The sequence below is a fragment of the Excalfactoria chinensis genome, chromosome 2, assembly GCF_039878825.1.
Source record: "Excalfactoria chinensis isolate bCotChi1 chromosome 2, bCotChi1.hap2, whole genome shotgun sequence".
NCBI classification, from domain to species: Eukaryota; Metazoa; Chordata; class Aves; order Galliformes; family Phasianidae; genus Excalfactoria; species Excalfactoria chinensis.
The window spans coordinates 107,667,649-107,688,236 of record NC_092826.1 but is presented as its reverse complement, the minus strand read 5'-3'; the positions used below and the strand labels follow the sequence as shown (position 1 = coordinate 107,688,236).

The following is a 20,588-nucleotide window of genomic DNA, read 5'->3' as shown; positions in this document are numbered from 1 at the left end:
ACAGTGAATGAGCTTTTGAACCGTGATTTTTTTTTACTAAGTTTCAGAACAATCCAAGGAGAAATCCCTCAAGGAAAATTAACATAATAACTTTTTTTTTTTCTTTTTTAGGATACTATAATCGCTTGCTTTTAGCCAATTACTTTCCTTCCTTTGGCACAAACATGTTTGAAACAGGGCTCAGAGAAGGGGCCAAGGCGTTCCAAGAGTTCGATGCCATGACAGAGTGTAGGCCAACATGGAAGAAATCACCTTTCCGAGCAAGTTCTGACTAGTAGAGATAATGTCATTGGCTCTGAACCTGGAATGAGTCTCAAGATTTGGCAAATACAGGAGAAATGCGAGTTTGGAAATCATTTGGAAAAATTAAAAACTTTACTCACAGTAAAATCATGCTGCAATAACAATAAGCACTTTTCAGTTGCAGAGAGCTCCCTTCAGGCATCAGGAAGGCATGCAGGTGGTATTATCTCTGTTCTACTGATAGGGGATGGTGTCAGTATCAGGACAAGCTAAACAACAAATGATGAACCACAGACTCTTGTGTTCACAGAAGATACCAATGAGATAGATAGGTTTCAAAGTTTAAAAAAAGGGGGAGGGGGAAAGTTTACAGAAAGGTCAATAGTATTGTTGGCACCTTTGTCTTCCCAACCTAACAGCATGACTAAGGGGGCTGCTGGATGCAGGACTTGCACATCTGCTCCTGTAAATCAGCTTTAAGCTGGTCACTTGCTTTGCTTTCTTCATGTCCCCACTGAAGTCCCAAGAATCCTGGTTCAGTTCCCCACTCTCAGCAATCACTAGTGCTCCAGTTCATCAAAGCACTCCGTGGCATGCTGAAGTTTCAGTACACACAGGCACTCTCAACTCTCAATTATTCATGGGAGGTTTAACCAGATTCAGAGGATTAACTGTGATTCAGGCGAAGAAACACCATAGCCAGGAACAGTGGAAGCATGACCTGGGGTCCAGCATGGGTGGAAGTTGCCTGAGTGGACCAGAGCTGACTCCAGAGAAACCATGCTATTGTCTGCCTGCACTGCATTTCCCAGAAACTCCAGGTTCCTATGAGATCTGAACAGGTAGGTGTATCAACACGCCAAGTTGAAACTTTGCACAACATCAAACTTATTCCTGTCAAAATCAGAGTACCAAGAAACAGAGCCCCAAAACCTGAGCAGCTCTGCCACAGCCAGGCCTGCACTGGTGTGGCTCATCACAAGTCACGCAGACCTGATTCTCCCTGTGCGAAATCACTGCAGTATCCCTGCATCAGCGCATGGACAGCATAGAGGTATGAAACTATAGGCCAGAAAATGAAGAACCATTGACTCCCACTGACTTTATCAAAATCATCCACCTGTTTACAAAGTTGGAGAATCATAATGTAGCATTTTGCGTTACCAAAAGCAGCAGTCTATTTTAAATTTTTAACAAGCTTGATTTTTTTAATACAGTCCTCTGGCATTAATAACCATGGCCCAACATATGAAAAACTTGGCAGCAACCAGACTAGTGGGGTAGTTGAAAGGGATGGAGCTGAAAACCAGCTTTTACAACCAGAAAGTATTGGCAGCTTCGAGGGATACAGACTTAACAGAAAAAATTAGACCTTTGTACAGATTCGGGTCTTGCTCTTAAGCATGGGCAATGTATTTTAGAAGGTCATTTACTTTATTGTCCCATTACTTTCTCAGCCCTATGGTGAAGAATATAGGGAAGAAATGAACAAATATCGAATGAGAAAATTGTTTTAAACATTCTGGAAATGTTGGAAAAGGTGATGAGATGTTCACAGTGAGTTCAGTGATTCCCCCAAAAAATGATACTTTAGAAAAAAACCAACAAAAAACATTTAACCTTATGCCATGAGATGTTTATTTAGTACAAGTAGATGCTTGAATTAGAGAACTAGGATTGCTTCCACCCTCTTCAAGTTTAGAAAGAGAAAAATGATTAATCAGGGCAAGACCACTCGTGGAACAATCAATAGAGAGAAACAAATATAACCCAAGCTAAATATCTGCAAACAACACAGGCAGCTGAATTACACGGGGAAAGGATGAAAACAATGACAAATTCTAGTGAAGATGAAGTACATAGAGATACGTCTGAAGAATTTAGGGGGACAAAACAAAGACAGACTGAGCTTGCTGGCACCCTGATCCTATGCACAGGATCTGGGAAGCATCAGGAAAGATGGAAAGAAAAAAACACACAGACTAAGGACAACTGTGGGAAACAGAACTGCTTATTATACTAATGCTGCAGTAATCCCAGGGTGGGTGGCAAGAGCAGAGCACAGGGAGTTGTACTGACAGTGATTGAGGACAGAAAAATTTCCTATAGGAGCACAAATTACAGCACGTAACTTAAGCAAAGACTGTCCACATACTAATGCTATACAGGAAAACTATCAGCCATATCCATAACCGTGTCACTGGATCAAACAGCTAGCTGGATTCCAGCTGGATTGCAGAGCCAGCTGCAATATGATCTCCACAATCGTGATGAGCAGCAATATTAGACTGAAGAAATGTGACCAAGCACTGGTGATGCACGATGCTGCCAATAAGAGCATCGTGAAGCAGAAGATGTTATCATTTGGAATTTATAGCAGATGACTCAGAGCAGTACCACCCACCTCTGGGTACTGGGGCAGAGGGAGGCATGGATCTGAATGCAACACAACACCGTGGCTCCTTCATCTCATACCCTGAGGATGAACAGCCACTGTGGGTCACCCAGAGCTCTGACTGAATATATAGGTTAAGTTTCAAAGACAAGGACACTTAGAAAATACGGTAGAGACAAGTACAAACTGAAATGAAGAGCTTTTCATGTTTTAGTAGATTAGTAGATTTAGTAGATTGAATCCAGAAACCCTGCAAAAAGGCATTATACCTGCAGAAACTAGATCAGAAAAGAAAAAAATAAGGAAATTATAATAAATCAGAGGCTGTACGCTGATTCAAAAAAGCTGAGAGGAAAAAAAGGCACAATGAAGAGGTCAAAAGCCATTAGCACCAATAGAGGCAATACTACCAAGATGTATCTGGGGCATACTTGTCTAGGCTGACAAAAGTAAGTCTGAGACATTGCTGCATAATTAGCTACCAAATATAAACCCCAGGGCACCAGCCATCCTCACTGTAAATTGAACCTGACACAAGAATGGACTCACAATGTCAGTGTTGCTCTCACTGCTGAAGATGTTAAGCAACAGGCATTTCAGCACTGTAAGAACTGGTTTCAGTTATTCTTAAACAAAAGTGGAGCAGGAGGTTGAAAACTGGTAAGCTGAAATGGAAAAGCAATGTGACTTCCTGCTTTAGACATGGGGACTCAAGGCTAAATCCAAAGAAATCCAAAACCTCCAAGAAGCACCCAAACACTAGTGAGTAGAGTGTATAGCCATCGTTCCAGATTTGCTATGCATCAGTGATGAGATGCTTTTACTCGATTAATCACCAAAATGCATGGGGGGAGCGGGGTGTGCCTGGAAGTCAAAGCAGGGGGAAAGAAGGCAAAAGTGGCTGTGAGATGCCAGCTTTAAAGTACCACAGGCATGAGGAGCAGCAGCGTTTGCTCCTGTTAATACACAGAACATTGTACAGGAAGTACAATACTCACATGCACTGGAGTAGCCACTACCTCTCCGCAGCAGGAACATCCTTCTCATTACCTAGTGGTACATCCTGTACAGAAAAGGATGAGCTGTATAACAGGTTTTCTGTCCCTCTGTAGTGCCAAGTGTGATACCATCATAAAACTACTGGGAAACTAATGGCAAACACTGCAATTGCTGCTCTCCTGTACGTACTGCTCTGTTTTCACATAGATTTACATACATCTGTTTCCATGTTCCTGTCCAGGACTGTGGCCTGCAGCAGCCGGGCACAGTGTGAGCGGGGTGCACCCTGCACTGTGCCTTCATTCTTTGCTCCTGTGCCCCATTCTCCTTTGAAGCCTCACAGCCCGAGCTGTGAAATTTCCATGTACGCTAAGAAAACAACATTAGCAGAGGTACATAGCCGCATATGTATGTACAGCCTGCTAGAATGTCAAATACATATGCTGGCTTGACCTGCACTTAGTAATAAAACATGCAGGACTATTTTGCAAAAACAAATTTAACTCCCCTTATCTCATTAGGAAAAATTTCCAATCATTTTCAGCATGGGCCAGCTGTAAAAATTGTAATTAGACTAAAAGGTATCTGTTACATGCTTCAGAGCTGCAGTTGTGCAAACAGTGGCACCGCTGACTCCGACAAGCCCTGTTTGTGGGATGCCAGGGCTGCACCACGCCAGAGCTCCTGCTGCGAGAGGCTTTCAGCACAGGGCAAGTGGGCGATGGATTTACAGACTGCAGCCTCTTGGCACGGCTTTACACCAGCAAAGAATCCAACCTCCTCCATTCCACACCCCCTCCCCCAGAGCTGCAGGCGGGATGGGGTAACTGTAGCAGGTAATTACCAGGTATTGCTGCTGCATTACAGTGGGCAGCGATTCAGTAAATTACTGCGTAATATTAACCACACATTTGAAAAACAGAAGAATCAACCTCAAAGCGGCAATTAGCAAATTACTCCCAAACAGGTATCACTGAGAGGATAAGTTGGGCTATCATATCTCCACAGCTCACCTGTAAAACGCTGACTTCTTACATAGAGTAAACACAGTTTAAGCAGACGGTGTGCTCTTAAAAGGCACAAAAGCTATACATAAATAAATCAGTGTTGTTGGACATGAAGCCTTGCACTGACAGACAGCAGAATTCAGGAGCATCTCCTTAAGCTTTAGGGATAACGTACAACCATGCTGAGGGAACAGCCCAGGGCCTGACTCTTGCTGACTGCACACGGAGGCACTCCTGGGAAAACCAGAGCTCTGGCAAGTCGGTAGGAAATAATCACTTACACCTGTAATGCTGAGTTACTTGGAACACAGTGTGCTGCCACAGAAGTAACACGACGGCCACAAAAGTCGCACTGCTCGCAGTGCCTCATGGCAGCTCATCCACCCGCTCACTTACACGGGAGCAGACCCAGCCCGCGGGTGCCGGAGCGGGGCCGAAGCTGCCGGCGCGCCCCCGCGGCCGGGGAAGGGGACGGTAGTTCGCAGAAGCGCGACCCCGCGGACGGCTTCGGCTCTGCCCGCGCCCCCGCGCCCCGTGCCCGCGCCCGGCGCCAAGCGCGGGCTGGCAGCAGCCTCTGCTGGTGAGTGCGCGGCGAGCGGGAGCCGTACGCAAGGCAGCGGGATCCATGCGGGATGCAGGGCGGACCGGGGCGGGGAGCACGGCGATGAACCCAACGGGTTTCCAATCTTCATCTCAAGGAACTTGCCAGAGGTAATAGGGAACTGCGACGGGGGATGCCAAGGGGTAAGTGCATGTTGCTGCAGCCACTCGTTAGGTGCAAAGGCAACTAACCTCGACTTCTTCTGAATAAACTACAGCAAATTACGTATTAATTTCCTTACACAGCTGAGAGAAAAAGCTCTTCCCCAGGGGAAAAGAAGAAGCACTTGGACTGCTTGGGTGCAGAGCACAGCGCAGGAGCCCATGCAAATCTGCTGGAGAGGAACCCGGTCCTCAGCACCAACACACACTGCTGCCTTGATTTGCTGGTAACAGTTGCTGAGTGATGATCATTTTCCAACTGATGTGATCCGCACAAACAATTTTAGACTTCACTACCCACCGTGTTTAGTTTTTCACAAGAGTATTTTCCCAAGCCTTTGGAAATGCAGGAAGGACAAGTGCCTTGGAGCAGAGGCCCCACGCAGCAGCAGGAACAGCAACAATCTGCCTTAATGCCAGGCTGATCCACTGCCAGGTTGCTCTTCCTCCCTCTGGCACAGCAGAACCACCCAACCCAAAGTATTTATACCATCAGAAATCACCCTCAGTCTGCAACCAGGTGAAACACACACACACACACACACACAAAGCATGCCATCATCTTGAAAGAAAATTTGCTCTAATAGACAAAAACACAATGTAAAAAGTTGTATTGGATCACAAATGGTGCAGCAACACCTGCAGCCAGAAAAGAACTCGTTTTTTGAATGAAAACCACCTTCGCTGACTTAACAGGTTCGCCTGAATGAGCATTTTCCATTTGCTTTGCAATTACTGATGGGAAATAGCACCCTCCTGTGCTTTCACCCCTCTTCCACATCCCCTGCATCAGTTTTTTCTCTCCACCTACCTCAGCTCCAACTGTCGAGACATGCAGATAGCCCTCTTGCTCTGATACATGACGTTTCCTGTTAGAAACGCCACAGAACCCTGTTTACATGTCATTTTGATGACTCTGAACTCGGGGGATTTCCTTACATGCGTGCCACTGCTCACACTCATGCAGGGTGCCCAGGCAGACCATTTGCTGAGAACATTCCCTGCTGTGTGGGAGTCACGACAGCCTTTCCTCATAGAGGCCTGGTACCGTGATGCTCCAGAGGGAATATCTAAATGTTAAGAGGAAAAGGAATAGGAGAAGATGAGTGAATCCTGCTAGGGCAGGAGAGTTGCCTCCTCCCTACCCAGCACGGTGACTGGAGGGCAGGTGCACTCACAGGTCTCCTCAGCAGGATTCACATAGGTGGGATGAGCCTCAGCTCCTCACAGGCCGCAGGTCTCAGCTCTAGCAGATGCAAACAGAGCACACCCTCAGCCACCACTAGTGTCCAGAGAATGGCAACGAAGCTGTGAAGGGTCTGGAGCACATATCTTATGAGGAGCAGCTGAGGGAACTCAGATTGTTCAGTCTGGAGAAGGGGACGCTCAGGGGAGACCTTATTGCTCTCTACAGCTGCCTGAAGGGAGGTTGTAGAGCAGTGGGGGTCCCACTCCCAGGTAGCAATGATAGGGTAAGAGGTAATGGCTTTGCCCCAGGGGAGGTTCAGGTTGGATATTAAGGGGTGATTCTTGTCAGAAAGAGTGGTGATGCAGTGGCACAGGCTGCCCAGGGAGGTGGTGGAGTCGCCATCCCTGGAGGTGTTCAAGAAACATGGAGATGTGGCACTGAGGGACGTGGTCAGTGGGTGTGGTGGGGATGGCTTACAGTTGGACTAAGGCAATCGCAGAGGTCTTTTCTATCCCAGAGGATTCTATGAAAACACCATACCCATGGTGGCTGGGCCAAGCAGGCCTCTCGTTTCCAAGTTTCAAAACAAAACGAAAGCAAAGAGTTTGGACTGAAAGCCCTGTAACTGTTGGTTGTTCCTTTTGTTTGTTTGGTTTTTCAGCACAGAAGGGGGGTTGGTCACCTGTGAGTTTCTCAACTGGGGGCAGATTGGTAGATGGATTTTTCATCAGCACAGAGCGGGCCCTCAAGTGGGTACCTCACAGAAAATATAAAGTGCATTTAAATAGAGCTGGATTCTCGATCAGACTATAAACAAATAAAATTTAACAGTCAAAGGACTTTTTCTACTCAGCCACCACACCCATAAGGACTTGTTGAGCTTTCCTAAATTTCTTTGACCTTTAACTACTGCTCCAAGCACTCACTCCCTTTGTATTTACAGCTTCAGAGCCCTCTACGCCTAACCAAGAGTTTGGTGGTACAGAGGAGAGGCTTTGCAGACACCCTGCTACAGGCTGAGTGCCACCTAGAACTTGTTTTTCAGGGATAATTTACCCATTTTCTACACTCTTGCATCTACCATTTCTTATTGAAATCTTGAAAATCTTGAATATAAGGAAGCATGAAAGCAGAAGTGAGGAGAAAGTGTGTCCCTTTTTGGTGTGAGACACCAACATACGACAGCCTCTGCATCTTTTTTGTCTGCAAAATTCTACATAGAACTCCCCTTTAAGCCAATACAGTTTTACAAAGATGAGCAGTTTATGGACAGTTTATGGGGAAAATAAACAAAGGAAGCACATATACACTCTTCTCTGACAGATTGTGAATCAGACATCATTCATCAACTGTGTGTTAGATCAGATACATAACAGGGTAAAGAGAGGAAAGTAATTCCTTTGTACTTTGGTAGCACTTTACTCTTGCAGCTGCAATTTAAAATGCACAAATCCTAATATTAGATTCACTAAACTTGTATTAAGGCTTATGTTTACTCTAAAAGGTTAGCAGTTTCCAGCAGGGATAGGTTGAACCTGCAGAGGCTGACTTCATATTGTACCTCAAAGACCTTCACAAAACTAGAAGGCTTTGAGAGGAAAGCAAATCCCACCCTATGGCCATGAGACCCAGCTCTAACTTGCCTCTTTGCCAGTATACTGAAAATTAAAGGGTGAGCTGAGCAAAAGGGAATATGCCAAGACACTCCTATATATAAATTCTTAGTGAACAAACTTTTGGGATGTTGCTGACATGGGAAACAAACAGAACATAAGGAATTGTAACATGCCAAGGAAGCATCTTCTACACCTCGCATACAATGGTTTTGCATGGACAGTACATGTTGTAACAACAATGTGATCACATTGATTAAAAAAAAAAAGAAAGAAAAAAAGGCTTTCCATTTTTCATTTTTATGTTTGAAGCCAAAACAAGCAATCTATATTTCCCATTTACGTCCTGCACTCCCTGTGCATCTTCGGACACTCTCAGGACAGTTATCATGCCTACTTTCTGCAGAGGGCTCAGCCCCAGCCGTACTCATACAGGAGTCATGTGGCAATCAGTTCCCATTACGTAAATCAAATTTAAATGCTACCCCAGACAGAGCACTCCAGTCACTGGCTGCATGTGATTAATCGTTCGACTCTGGATAGAAAGTGAAAGTTGTGTTAGCAACAAGTTAGTCTTGCCTTCGGTGTTTGAGGTGAGAGGAAAAATCATTACAATTTACTGTTAAGCATCAGATCAGGTTTTTTTGGTCTTTTTTTGTCGTGGTTGTCTGTTTGCATCCAAAAGGTACACTAGCAATTTTTGTAGGTTCTGCATGTACAGAAATCATGAAGGAGTAAGCCATGGTAAGCAAATGACAGACCCACCTTAAAAAATGACCTTTCTTCATTGACAAGGAATGCCAGACTAAGATATTTCAAAGCACCCTAGGAAGATTTCTCATTCATTTGTAAATAGGCACATACAGATAAATCAAGAAGCTGTTGTTTTAAATGCTATTTTAAATACTTCTGGAATCTGTCTAAACTCTCCTGCACTATTTATCAGCTTTTATTAATTTGGGAGAAAATGTGTTTTCTCTAATTTCTAAGATTTTCTGTGTCAACTGAAAGGATCTTACAGTTACTATCTTGACAATGTGAGATTTTGCAGTCTTCCCTCCCTCCCCTCAATCATTAAGAGGTAGATTTTGCATCTAAATTTGAGTACAGAAATAGACAAACTCCGACTTCTAGCAAGAGGGGTAACCAAATTACCAATTCACCTCTTCCAGCAGCAAAAGTCATTAGCATCGGTCATGAGGCTCAATTAAATGGATCACACAAAACTAATAGCCTTAAATCCTGTTACACTTGAAGCTGACAGCAGAACTCTTTCAGATTCCAGAGGGTCCAACAGCAGTCAGTGACCTTGACAGAGGAACAGCCTGGAGCTCTGTAATGCCTGTGGTAACTGCTTTCCCAAGGATATACCTTATCTTCATATGCTCATATCCAACCATAAATGTATTTTCCTCATGCTTTAGAGGAGGCTCCTAAGCTGATTTGCAGACAGTTCTGCCAGAAGAGATGGACAAGCCACTTTGGGACTCCACAGCAGCCTTCTAATAATGCCTGCCTTTACAGGGGCTGACCTCTTTTCACCTTGTTAAAAGCAGTAAGTAGTAAGTAATAGATCTTGTCAAAGGTTACTCTGTAGAATAACCTCTGGAGATATTAGATAGAGGTGTCCAGAGAAATACCACAAAAAGGTGCTGACAAGGAAACCAAGGGGATTATGATTAGGAAGTGTGAATAAGCTGAGGTTTCAGACATACTCAGATTTTGGTTAGAAATGCTGGAGTACAGGAAGGAAATGTTCTACATACCATCTAGCCACCAAAAAGCACACTTGAAAAGACATGTTAAAGAGCCATCACATGGAGATTAAATAATTCACTTGATTCAAGAAAAGCTGCAAGAAATGCCATTTCACACTTAAGAATAACTAAGAATTTCTTCTCCAAAAGACTTAAGACACCTAATGATAAAAATTAAGAGGCTAACTTACAGAACAATAAACAAAAAATACCTACAAAATGTAAATTGCTCCTTTATTGCCATTTTGATCCATTTTTTGAGTATTCAAATAAATCTAACCTCTTAGCAGAATTCCCACCAGATGCTAATTCCCAATAATAGCTTTCCACTTCAGACACCCACATTTCCTCTAAAGAGGTTGTTAAAAGAGAAGACCCTAAAAACCTAAGACAGCAGCATAACCAAGAAAACTGTTCACAGAGTATGTAGTAAAACTATTCTATTCCTTCCCATCCACAGGGCACTGACCTTATCTTTGGCATCTGCTGCTGGTTTTAACTCAGGATGGGATGGGGCTACAGTAACTGTGCAGCCCAACCTCTTCTGCACAGACAGGAAGAAATCCCCTCTGCGTTTAATCTGGGGCTTGGCAAGAGAGAGGAGGTTCTCTCAGCACCTTACACCCGGGAGGCCATCTCACACATGCCACGCTCTAAGCAGAAGTGGTCTTCAGGTGGACAAGGAAGCAGAATGTCAGTGGGCACCAAAAGGATCATCCTTTTTACCTCATGATATGCAGTGTGCCAAACCCACACTTCATCACAAGGCATACTCACTACATTTAAGCTATCCGAAGCCAACTTAGAAAATTCAAATCCGAAAACAAACAAACAAAAAAAAAATCTATTTTCATGACTTGCTTCATAAGACAATCATTGTTGTATCTCTTGCTGTCCTCATTATAAATTAATTTGGCATTAATTACAATGCTCAAAATATTTCTCCTCGGCTTATTCTGGGCTTAAAAACTTTGAGTCTGCTGAAAAGCATTTGGCTGACAGTGCATGGACTGAAAACTGAACAGAAAACTGGAAGACTGACAGCCTAGAAATAGGCTACCCTTATAATTTGGGATGCTAGCTTTTTGGCAAGGAAAAAAGCATATAGAATCAAACAGTGCAGAAGAGGAAATACAGAACATAGCAACCTAACTGCTACAGAGGGAGCAACACTTTCATAGTGTTTCAGTGTGTATCCTGCAAGCCTCACTCAATTTAGATAATCCTGTAAGAGGTTCAAGTGTATGGCCACAGTACTGCAGTAAAATGAAATATCTGGAACCCCTAAATTTTTGGATGTTAATAAGTTCAGTGACTCATCTGGGATTCATTGACTTCTAGCATTTATATTATAAAAAATAATAATAACAAAAAAGAACATTACTGAGGAAGGAAAAAAGGGAGAGAATATGCGCATTTACTTTTCACAACACCTATATGACTACGTGTAACTGTAGTCATTACTCACAAAGCTGTTTAATTTCCATTGGGGAATGCAAAATCATCCTTGTTGACATTAAAGATGACTTTCGATTGTACAAAATAGCCATCTGTGTCCTTATTTTCCATAACATAACAGAAGCCAGAAATGTTTTCCTCCCAAGCACCATTTTTGCATCTTTAAGGTACCTGCAGAATATCAGCTTTCGATGCTTATTGTGCTGAAGGACACCTCGAAGGCTTCACAATTAAAGCATGTACTTTTTTACTGCCCTGTTGAAGAGATGGAGAGTACCTCAGTGTCTAATAAATAAAGTTTTTTTTTTTCCCAAGAACTTGCTAGAGTTTGAATTAACAAGGAACTGAGTTTCATCTCAGCAGTCTCTCTAAACCTTAGAGAAAAAGGACCCGATGCCACCAGTCCCCAATTGCCCTCAATGCCCATTGACTTCAACGGAGGTTGAGGAAGGTCCTCATTTGAACTGACACGGCACCTTGCTGAATCAGTGCAATCCCCTTTCCCTCCTTCGAGCTAAGAATTTTTTCTACTCCCCATCTGATTTTTATTTTGCTTTGACTAGAGATAAAATTAATGTAGATGTTTTGATGCCAACACCGTCCCTGTCAAATTATAGAGTGACTTCTCCTGCTAAAACTTGTTTGTTTTCACACCATCATCGCTGATGATCTCAGCACAGCAGAGCTCCGAGAATAATGGTTTAGTCAAGTGCAAAGCCAGCAGAAGGAACATAAAACAATGTCTGCTTATATAGGCCCTACATAAATAGTGCTTTTTAAAAATGTTTGGCAATGAAATAATAGTTGTGGTTTTGTTTCATTTTTTTATAAATTAACCTCTGGATTGTTAAGGGTGCAGAGAACCTTTCCACACCACAGCCAGTTGTAAGGCCCGAAACTTTTTTATTGCATCCTCCTACAAAGGTGACAAGCAGATGCTGCCTGCCTCATGCCCTTATCAAATGAGGGTGGGCCATACCCCACCTGCACAGCTTCAGTGGGGTCAATGGAGCAGTATTGATTTCAGAAGTTTCAGAGCTGACCCCATATATCCTGGGTCACATTAAGAAAATTGAAAGCAAGTGTATACCATTAGGGCTTTGGGAAGGAGGGGGGGGAGAGGCGCGGGTTGTGCACTCAATGCTGCCTGTTTACCACTCTTTACGGTGTTTTTCTTGATCAAAATTCCCACTTGATGAATCTTGTAAAAAATCAGAATGGCTCAGGATGTGAAAAGATTTTTTCACAATCTTGGAAAGACTTTGTCTGCCCTCACTTGCAGGCTATGAACAGTGCCAGATGCTGAAGTGTCCTGTGCCTTATTACCAACATTATTAAAACTGAGGGACTTCTCTGTCTTCACATTTCTCTACCAAACCCCCACTCCCCCCTCTCCGCTCTCTTTCTTTAAAGAGAAAGGAAAAAGGAAAAAGCCCATAGAATCCAACAGGCTGAGGTGTTACTCCCAATTGACAGCAGCACAAATAAGAGAGAAAAGACCCATCAACACTGGAATTCAGCAGTGCCACGTCTCACTGGAAATCTTGGTGGGCTTTTCCCCTGTGCTGTGCAAGCCCAAGGCCGGAGCGGTGACTGTCACAGCCAGCGAGACGCAGACAGATAGATGATGGAGAGTGCAGACTGCGCACCCACACATAAAGCTCGTGAGAGGAAGGAGAGTGCACGGAAGGAATATTAATTGAGAGCAAAATAAGAATTCTCAATATCCCCCCCTGCCCCCTGAAAAGTGGCCGCAAGACAAGGAGAGCTGCAAACACGTTCATCCTGGGGAACGAGCCGCCTGTAACGTCAGACCACTGCCTTGGTACTGGGATCTGCACAGCGCACAGCCAATGGGCTGCATGCAGAATAGACCCCAGGAATCTAATTTTTCTTCTCAATGAGTGTTATAACTGCCTATAACTCCACGTTAGCAGAGGTCTGTATCAGCGTAAGTAGAAAATTAGGTTCTGCTGTGATCATTTTTTTTTTACCCACAAGGGTCTGATTCTCCTCACCCAGTCAAACTCTTCTGATCTTTTTCACTTGTCTAGATAAACTTGTCTTTCAAATATTCACATCAGAACAGCTAAGTTACTGCTTTCTCTCACTCCTTGTGTTAAACCAGCAATTACTCAAATTTTACCCATTTCTATGCTTGAGACCATATACTGCTTCATTTGCACTGGGGACTAAAAGGGCAGTACAAGGACTTTAGAAAGTCTTTAAGTTCCTACGTCACTCATTTTTTTCCCTCACTGCCTTTTTTAATACCTTTCCATCGCACAGCCAGTAAAAAAACCCAAACACTGACCTCATTTAACAACAGGCATAAGATAACATTAAAGTGCTACACCGACACACTAAAGGATATAGAAGTGAGAAAAGAAGGAAAGTTCCTTAACTTGTCTTTAACTACAAAATCTATTCTTTTCACTTATTGTGCATATTGCCTGGGAAATGAAGGAAAGTTCTATGGATACAGATCTTGTCAACCTTAAAAAGAAAAACTGCACCAATTATCACCAGCAAGAGGAGTTTGTTTTGCTTGTAGTTGTTGTTTTCTAAGCCACAAAATAGGATGGTTGAGAAGCTCACAAAACCTTAAAAAAGAAATTCTTCATCCTAAAACGTTCACTCAGAAATGAAGTTAAATAGCAGGTAGTAAAAGACAGCCCTGAACAAAGCAATTGGTTGAATTTTCCGTACCCCTTTGCTCAACTTCCAGCTTCTGCAGGTTAACATGTACTTCCATTCCAAGAACAAAGGTTTCCTATGAGTGAGGTATTCCCATTCCTAGATTTCTAACATCAACAGTGCTCATTTTGGGGCAAAGCACATTCCAAGTGCTTTGCCATCACACGCTCAGGGCACCTTTGGAGTTCCTGCCGGGCTCCTAAAAGTGGCAAACTCATTCACTGATCTGACCAAAACCAGGCCAAGATTAAACCCACTGACCAAAATCATTTGAAAGTAAATCCCTTTGAGGCAGGGTTTACTATTCACAGTCTGAAGCTCCTCACCTATTCTATTCCTATTCTCAACTATTCCTATTAAATACAAAGTTTTTCTTAAGTTAAATAAGAGGAATATTTGGACTGGGAATAATGTTAAACCAGTTCACACAGCACTGAGTTACTGGCAGCTGGTTTGCAGTATCATTGCACAACAGAGCGACCTGGTAAGAGCATCACCTGTACCTTGGAGGGCTGCTTTGCTTTCTTAGGCTAAGTGCTACTCCATGGGCAACCAGCATGCCTACTCTGCACTCCAGAACTGAAAGATTTAAAGCACAATAAAAGAAAAAATACATACAGAGTGTGATGTGAAAACACCTCCATTTAATGCTTACTGATGTAGCCACTCCATGCAACACGTTCCAATCCCAATCTCAAATTGCATTTGTTGTGCTGCAGAGCCCCCTGTGTTGAGCATCAATGGTAAGTAATGTTACCTACACTTGGATAACTCATGTCTTACAACTAGGAACCACTGGTCAAGGGGAAATTCTCATCCTCAGCAAAGTGGCTCCTAGATACTTGTGAACAGCTCAGAAAAAAATGGCTCTGAACAGTGCTGTGCTACATGCAGTGAGTAACTGAAGGCATAAGGCCACAGAGGAAACGGGCAAAGAAGTCATTTCTCCTTCCAAATAAGAAAAAAAAAAAAATACCCTAATTAAATAAATTTCTCTAATAGTTATTGTATTAGATTTAGGGAGTGAGCTCAACTGGCTTAAGCTCAGCACACTCTTGGACAAAAAACTCCAAAGGACACAAATACGCTGAGACTCCAAACATGTGCGAGGCTGTTCAGGGATGGGGACACCCAAAGACAGAGACCTTGGTGAGAAGCTGAGAAAGGGGCATGTGAAGAAAACCCTCTGAGAAAACACTGCAAATGAAAAGAAGGCAATAGAAACCATTTGTAGAGTTTATGGGGGCAGAAAGCTGAGGGTGAGACCAAACGATGCCCAGATCCTGAGTTATTACCAGAGCTCTCGGAACCCTAGTAAGAGTAATGAAAGCATTCAGAGCCAAAGAAAAGCAGCACTGACTCCCGGTTCTGGCAAAGGCAGCAGAGGATTTGTAGTATTTTCCCCCAATTAAATCTGAATCTCCTTCTTCCCTCCTTCTTCTAAAGATGTTGCCCTTTCTATCACCCACGGAGTGCAGCACCGAGGCTGAACACCACACCTTCACATCCCCTTATAGGGAACAGTCTCACAACGGCGACACCAACTGCCTCAAAAGACTGATTAAAAAAGCAGGATACCTACACCTACACAAACAGCACTAATTGCAATGTTCAGAGCCATCTATTTGGAAGTTGTGTGCAGGACTGACTTCTGGAACAAATTCTCAAAAAAGGGGGGATATAGAAAAGAGAACCAAAAGCAAAACATCTTTTAAGCTAAGGAAATTGTAGTAAGCTTTCAATGTTTTACTTTGAAAATCCTACAGCCTTCAGCAAAATCCTTGGAAAATCTCCCCGTGTTTATAAAATAGCATTTGATATCACCATCTAGAAACCTACAAAGCAGTGCAAGCAACCCTTCCGAAACTCTCGAAAGCCAAATAACAGCTGCATTTCCCATGTGGCGGCTAATAAAAGAAGTGCTGACTCTCCCCAGTTTTAATTACAGAGTAAAATAACACGTGAATGCAATATAGTAGGCACAGTATTATTTGAAAGTACGGGGGTTGCCCCTTCAACCTGAGGCACGACGTGAGCAAACAGCGCGCGGAGCAGCAGAACAGCTCCTGGATGCAACGGGGCGCAACAGCTTTCTGCTCCAACAAGTCCTTTTATTGCACCCCTGACATAATTGCCGTGTGTACGTTATGTGTGCTTGTTATGTGCACCTGAGATGACTTAAGTTGTTTCTTTGAGTACAACAACAACAACAACAACAAGTACTTCCATAGCAGCAATTTGTTTTCATGTGTCAAGTCTACAAAAGCTGATTTCTGCATTTGTTCCTGCAGTATGGCTCACGTTCAAATGCAGCATGGTAAGATACCGTCTGAGATCATTGTTTTGTCTGTATCAAAGAATACTACGCCATCAAAATTTCAACTTAACGCAGTAATGCAGTTCTTAGCAAGAGGAAAAGTGTTCCCATCGTTCTTACTCCAAACTGTTGCATTAATTTCGTGATCAACTTTAAGCATTTTTCAAAGCAGAAGAATGCAAAAGCCCCCCAAACAGAGAGGTATTTGAAGAAGTTTACTCATAAATCATCTTTTTCAGGGGGTGAACAGTGATATGGAGGGGGCAAAGCAACAGGAATCGCTGTGAGGTGGTGCAGAGTGGCAGCAACACACTGGGCTCCCTGATCAGCCCTGGCATTGAGTGCCCACGACTGACAGAAACTATAAATACTGCAAATATTTGCACTAGGACTCATGTGCGTTCATTGCAGTGAGAGTTTATGCATGAAACACTACACCAAATAAGCTCTCTTAATTATATATGTATATATATATACTTATTAAATTGGTTAGTATGGGATGCCAACACCAAAACAGAAGAACTGCTTGGATGCACGAAGCAGAACTGCCAGACCTGTTGCTTTACACACGTATCTGTGATTCAAGCAGCTGCATCTACCAAGTATGGCTCTCCCGTAACAAGCTGCAAGAAAAATCCGTATTTGTGGGCCCTGAGAAAATGTACTGCTTATCTCCACGCGTAAATCACATTATCCTTAATTAAGAGATGCTTAAAGCTGAAACATTTTCTTCTTTTTATTGCAAAATCTTGTCCAGAAATATTTTTCTTTAAACGTGTCTAATAGTATGTAAGGAAAAGACTAAGTCCTGAAAGCAACAGGTTCACAGAAAATCCCAAAAGTTTGCTAACGGCACAAAGTAGAGAAAAGAGATGGCTAAGATCAGGGCTAAGAATGTCTTTGATTAAATGAACCACTTTAGAAGCAACAACACCCTTGAAGGAGCTCCTCTAATACTGAAGACCTGCCTTGGTTGGGGTCTCAGATTTTTACAGAGCAGGCGGGTTGCTAAGTCAGTCTCAAATCATTCCATGATACTCACTGATGGCAGGCAGGGCTCTGCCCACACAGAGCCAAAAGTTGCAGTACTTTAAGTTACCTTCCGAAGGCAATCTGAGATTTCCTCTGCTTTATCAACTCCAGAGAGAACTCCAGCTCTGCCAGAAGTAATCTCTTACAGAAGACCCCTCCAAAGTGCCTGGGGTAAATGTGAGCGGTTGCAGCGCATTTGACATTCTCAAAGTGAGGAAGTGAAGATCAAATGAAAAAGCACGTACTGCTCTTTCCCTGTGAAAGTCGTTCTGATAAATGGCATTATAAATATATATATAACGGCAAGCACAATCACTCCTATCTTTCCTATTCACCCACATACAAAGTTCGCTTCCCTTTATATAACTCAGCTTGAATTAGCAGAGGTAGAGTTCAATTAATTGAGGCTAAACTCTACGTGACTACATTGATGAGGGGGAGAGGGTTCTGACCATCCAAAATGCAGAAAGCTTTAAAAATACCACAATTTTAACTTCTGGAAGAGTGCCACCCAATATCCGAGAGTGGCAAATGGAGCTTATTGCTTTTTATATGTGCTCTCATGAAACCTTCTGATTTCAAGCATCGGTCTGCGAGTCTCCAATCAAAACTGTAGCAACTGGAGACTGCAGCAGTTTCTTTTCTTTTTTTTTTTTAAGCCATAAACTCATTATTTCTATTTCCTGCTTCAGTCAAGTGTTTCATTTTAAAGTTTTGAAACTTTTATGATCCCAGCAGATGCAAGCAAACACAAATCCCATTTAAGCAAACGGGACAAACAGAAATGTCCCAAAGCCTGTGGGCAGCAGCAGGCACCGGTTCTACAAGAGCCACGCACAGTACAGATGAAGGAGAAATCCCTGGTTAGTTATCATAGAAAGAGGCTCCTTACCATTATCTGTAGAGCACAGTCAGGTCCAAGCCGTTTTGTTCAGCCACCACCAGCTGCTCTTTCTGTTTAGTGACTTTAAAAATAAAACAAAAACAAAACCACCCCCCTTCACAGTGATAGCTGTGGAGAAACTACCGAGAGCTCTCAGGCTTCAGCAAGTAAGGCCATCAGAACGGGGCTTCGTTAAAGCAGGGGAAAACAGCACGGTTAGGACTCAGGTCCCAGGCTGCAGGGTTTGCCCCTCTCCCTCGCTCCCCGTGGCTGCGAGTAAATGAGCCTAATTTTTCCAATAGCCTTTAACTCCCCAGATTAACCGACGTGGAAAAAGTGACTACAAACTTGTAGCGCTGTCTAGCCTCCAACCCAGCACGGAACCAACTTTGTGGTGAGTGCTGAAGGACACCTCGCAAGCTGCTACTTGCTGGGATCAGAACCCAGCGCAGCGCTGCGCCCTCTAGTTCGCTCCGCCCGCGGGAGGGATGGATGGATAGATGGACGGGCGGGTGGATGGATGGATGGATGAACGGATGGATGGATGCCGCGGGATGCGGGGCTGCGGCTCTCAAAGATGCCATTGGTTTGCATAGTGTGTTTTCTTTTTCTTTCTTTTTTTTTTTTTCTTTAATAAGGTATCACTACTGAGATAATCCACATCCAGTGGATATGGGAAAATTTAGGCTATAATAGCGCGGCGAACTTCTGCATCCATCTTTCATTTACAAGATAAAAGCAACTTTTAAATTAAAGCGCCCCTCTGCTAATAGAGCTTATTATGCCAGAGACGGGACTGATTTTCCTAGAAAGTTGTCCCTGTGTGCATGCCTATTATCTCTGCTTTCCCCCTTCCACTAATGAGCATTTATCTAAAGAGCCCGTTAATCCTCTGATGCGTGCTTCTGGTCAGAGGTAACAGTTTGAATAAAACCACTAATCACTTATCGCTAATCACCGATCATTAATCACACTTCTCCCCTGTGCTTTGCGACCCTCGCAGCTCCCCTCGGGATTAAGGAGTCACAAATAAGGATCTCAGCCATTTCTCTTAAAGAACTTCCAGCTTTTGAAAACGGCAACCGCATTCACCGCATGAAAGTTACAAAATACCAAAGCGACGACTTTCAACGACACTCTTCTGCTGAAAGCCGACTATCTTTCACCAACAACCCCCCCTCAACACCCCCCCCCGCCCCGGCCCCGTGATTTAGGCGGTGCGCTTACATCCAGCCTTCACCCTCCGACTCCCGATTCTCTTTCTGCGCGGTTTCTGGCTTATTTCTGCGTGACACTTTCTTACAATAAACTTTCCCTCCGCCGCTGTTCCCTGACGCACTGCGCTCTGTTCGGACGGGGAAGGGCCGGGGCACGGCGCCGGGCTGGGGGGCTCTGGGAGCCGCGCAAGGAAGCCCGGAGATGCCGCCCCGCAGTCAGCAGCCCGCTCTTCCCTCTCGAACTTCCCCTAGCTAAGCGCAGATAAAACAGGGAAATCTCATCGGGCTGCTTAGCGCGCTCCAAACATCGCTCTGGACTTCAGCATAGGGACGTTCCTTTATCCTTACCCCCGCCTCTGCACGACGTCTCTCAAAGAGAGAGAGCCCCGGAGATGAAGGATCACTCACCATGCCGGGACATAAATAATAGAGCAGGCAGAGTTTAGCAAGTATTCCCCTTACACTCCCGAAGCTCTGAGCGTCCTGCAAACTTCGCTGGGGAGAGAGAGAGCCCCGTGAGAGCGGGCAGCTGCGGGCGGCTGCAGCGGGGGGACAGCGCATCCCAAGCGGAGCAGCAGCGCAGCACCGGCCCTCCGGCAGCAGCGGTGCATCGGGCTCTGAGCCCACCGGAGGGGCTGCGAGACCCGGCAGCCCGACTCTCCCGCAACTTTGCGAAGCGACGGGGAAGCTGTCACAGCCAGGGAGCGCGGAGACGCGGAGCTGCGCCCGCATCCCGCTCGGGGCGGCGTTGCCCGCGCCCCTTCCCCATCCCATCGCACGGCATCCCATCCCGCAGCATCCCGCTCCGTGCCATGCCCGCCCCGAGCTCTGCCCCGTCCGGATCCGCTCACGCTCCTCTCCCCGCACCGTCCCAGCGGATCAGCGGAGACGGCGGCGGACACCGACCCGTGCGGTACCCGGCGGCGGGGAGACGCGTCCCCAGGCGCGGGGCTGCCCCTTCTCCAGCCCCGCAGCGCTCGCTCCGTGCCGCGCCGCGCCGAGCGCTTTCCCGGGGCAGC

At 44.6% G+C, this 20,588-nt stretch overlaps 1 protein-coding gene across 2 annotated transcripts in view; it reads right to left on the bottom strand.

Annotated features, from left to right (window-relative positions):
- Positions 1-20,588, bottom strand: part of CREB5 (cAMP responsive element binding protein 5) — a 244,479-nt gene that overhangs the window by 223,810 nt on the left and 81 nt on the right. The window contains exon 2 of one of the 2 annotated variants that reach the window (XM_072328198.1): positions 19,978-20,064. The exons of the other annotated variant lie outside the window; for it this stretch is intronic. Within the exon in view, the coding sequence (XP_072184299.1) occupies positions 19,978-19,980 (3 nt within the window). The 5' untranslated portion in view covers positions 19,981-20,064. The remainder of the gene's footprint in view (positions 1-19,977; positions 20,065-20,588) is intronic. 2 annotated transcript variants of the gene reach the window in all.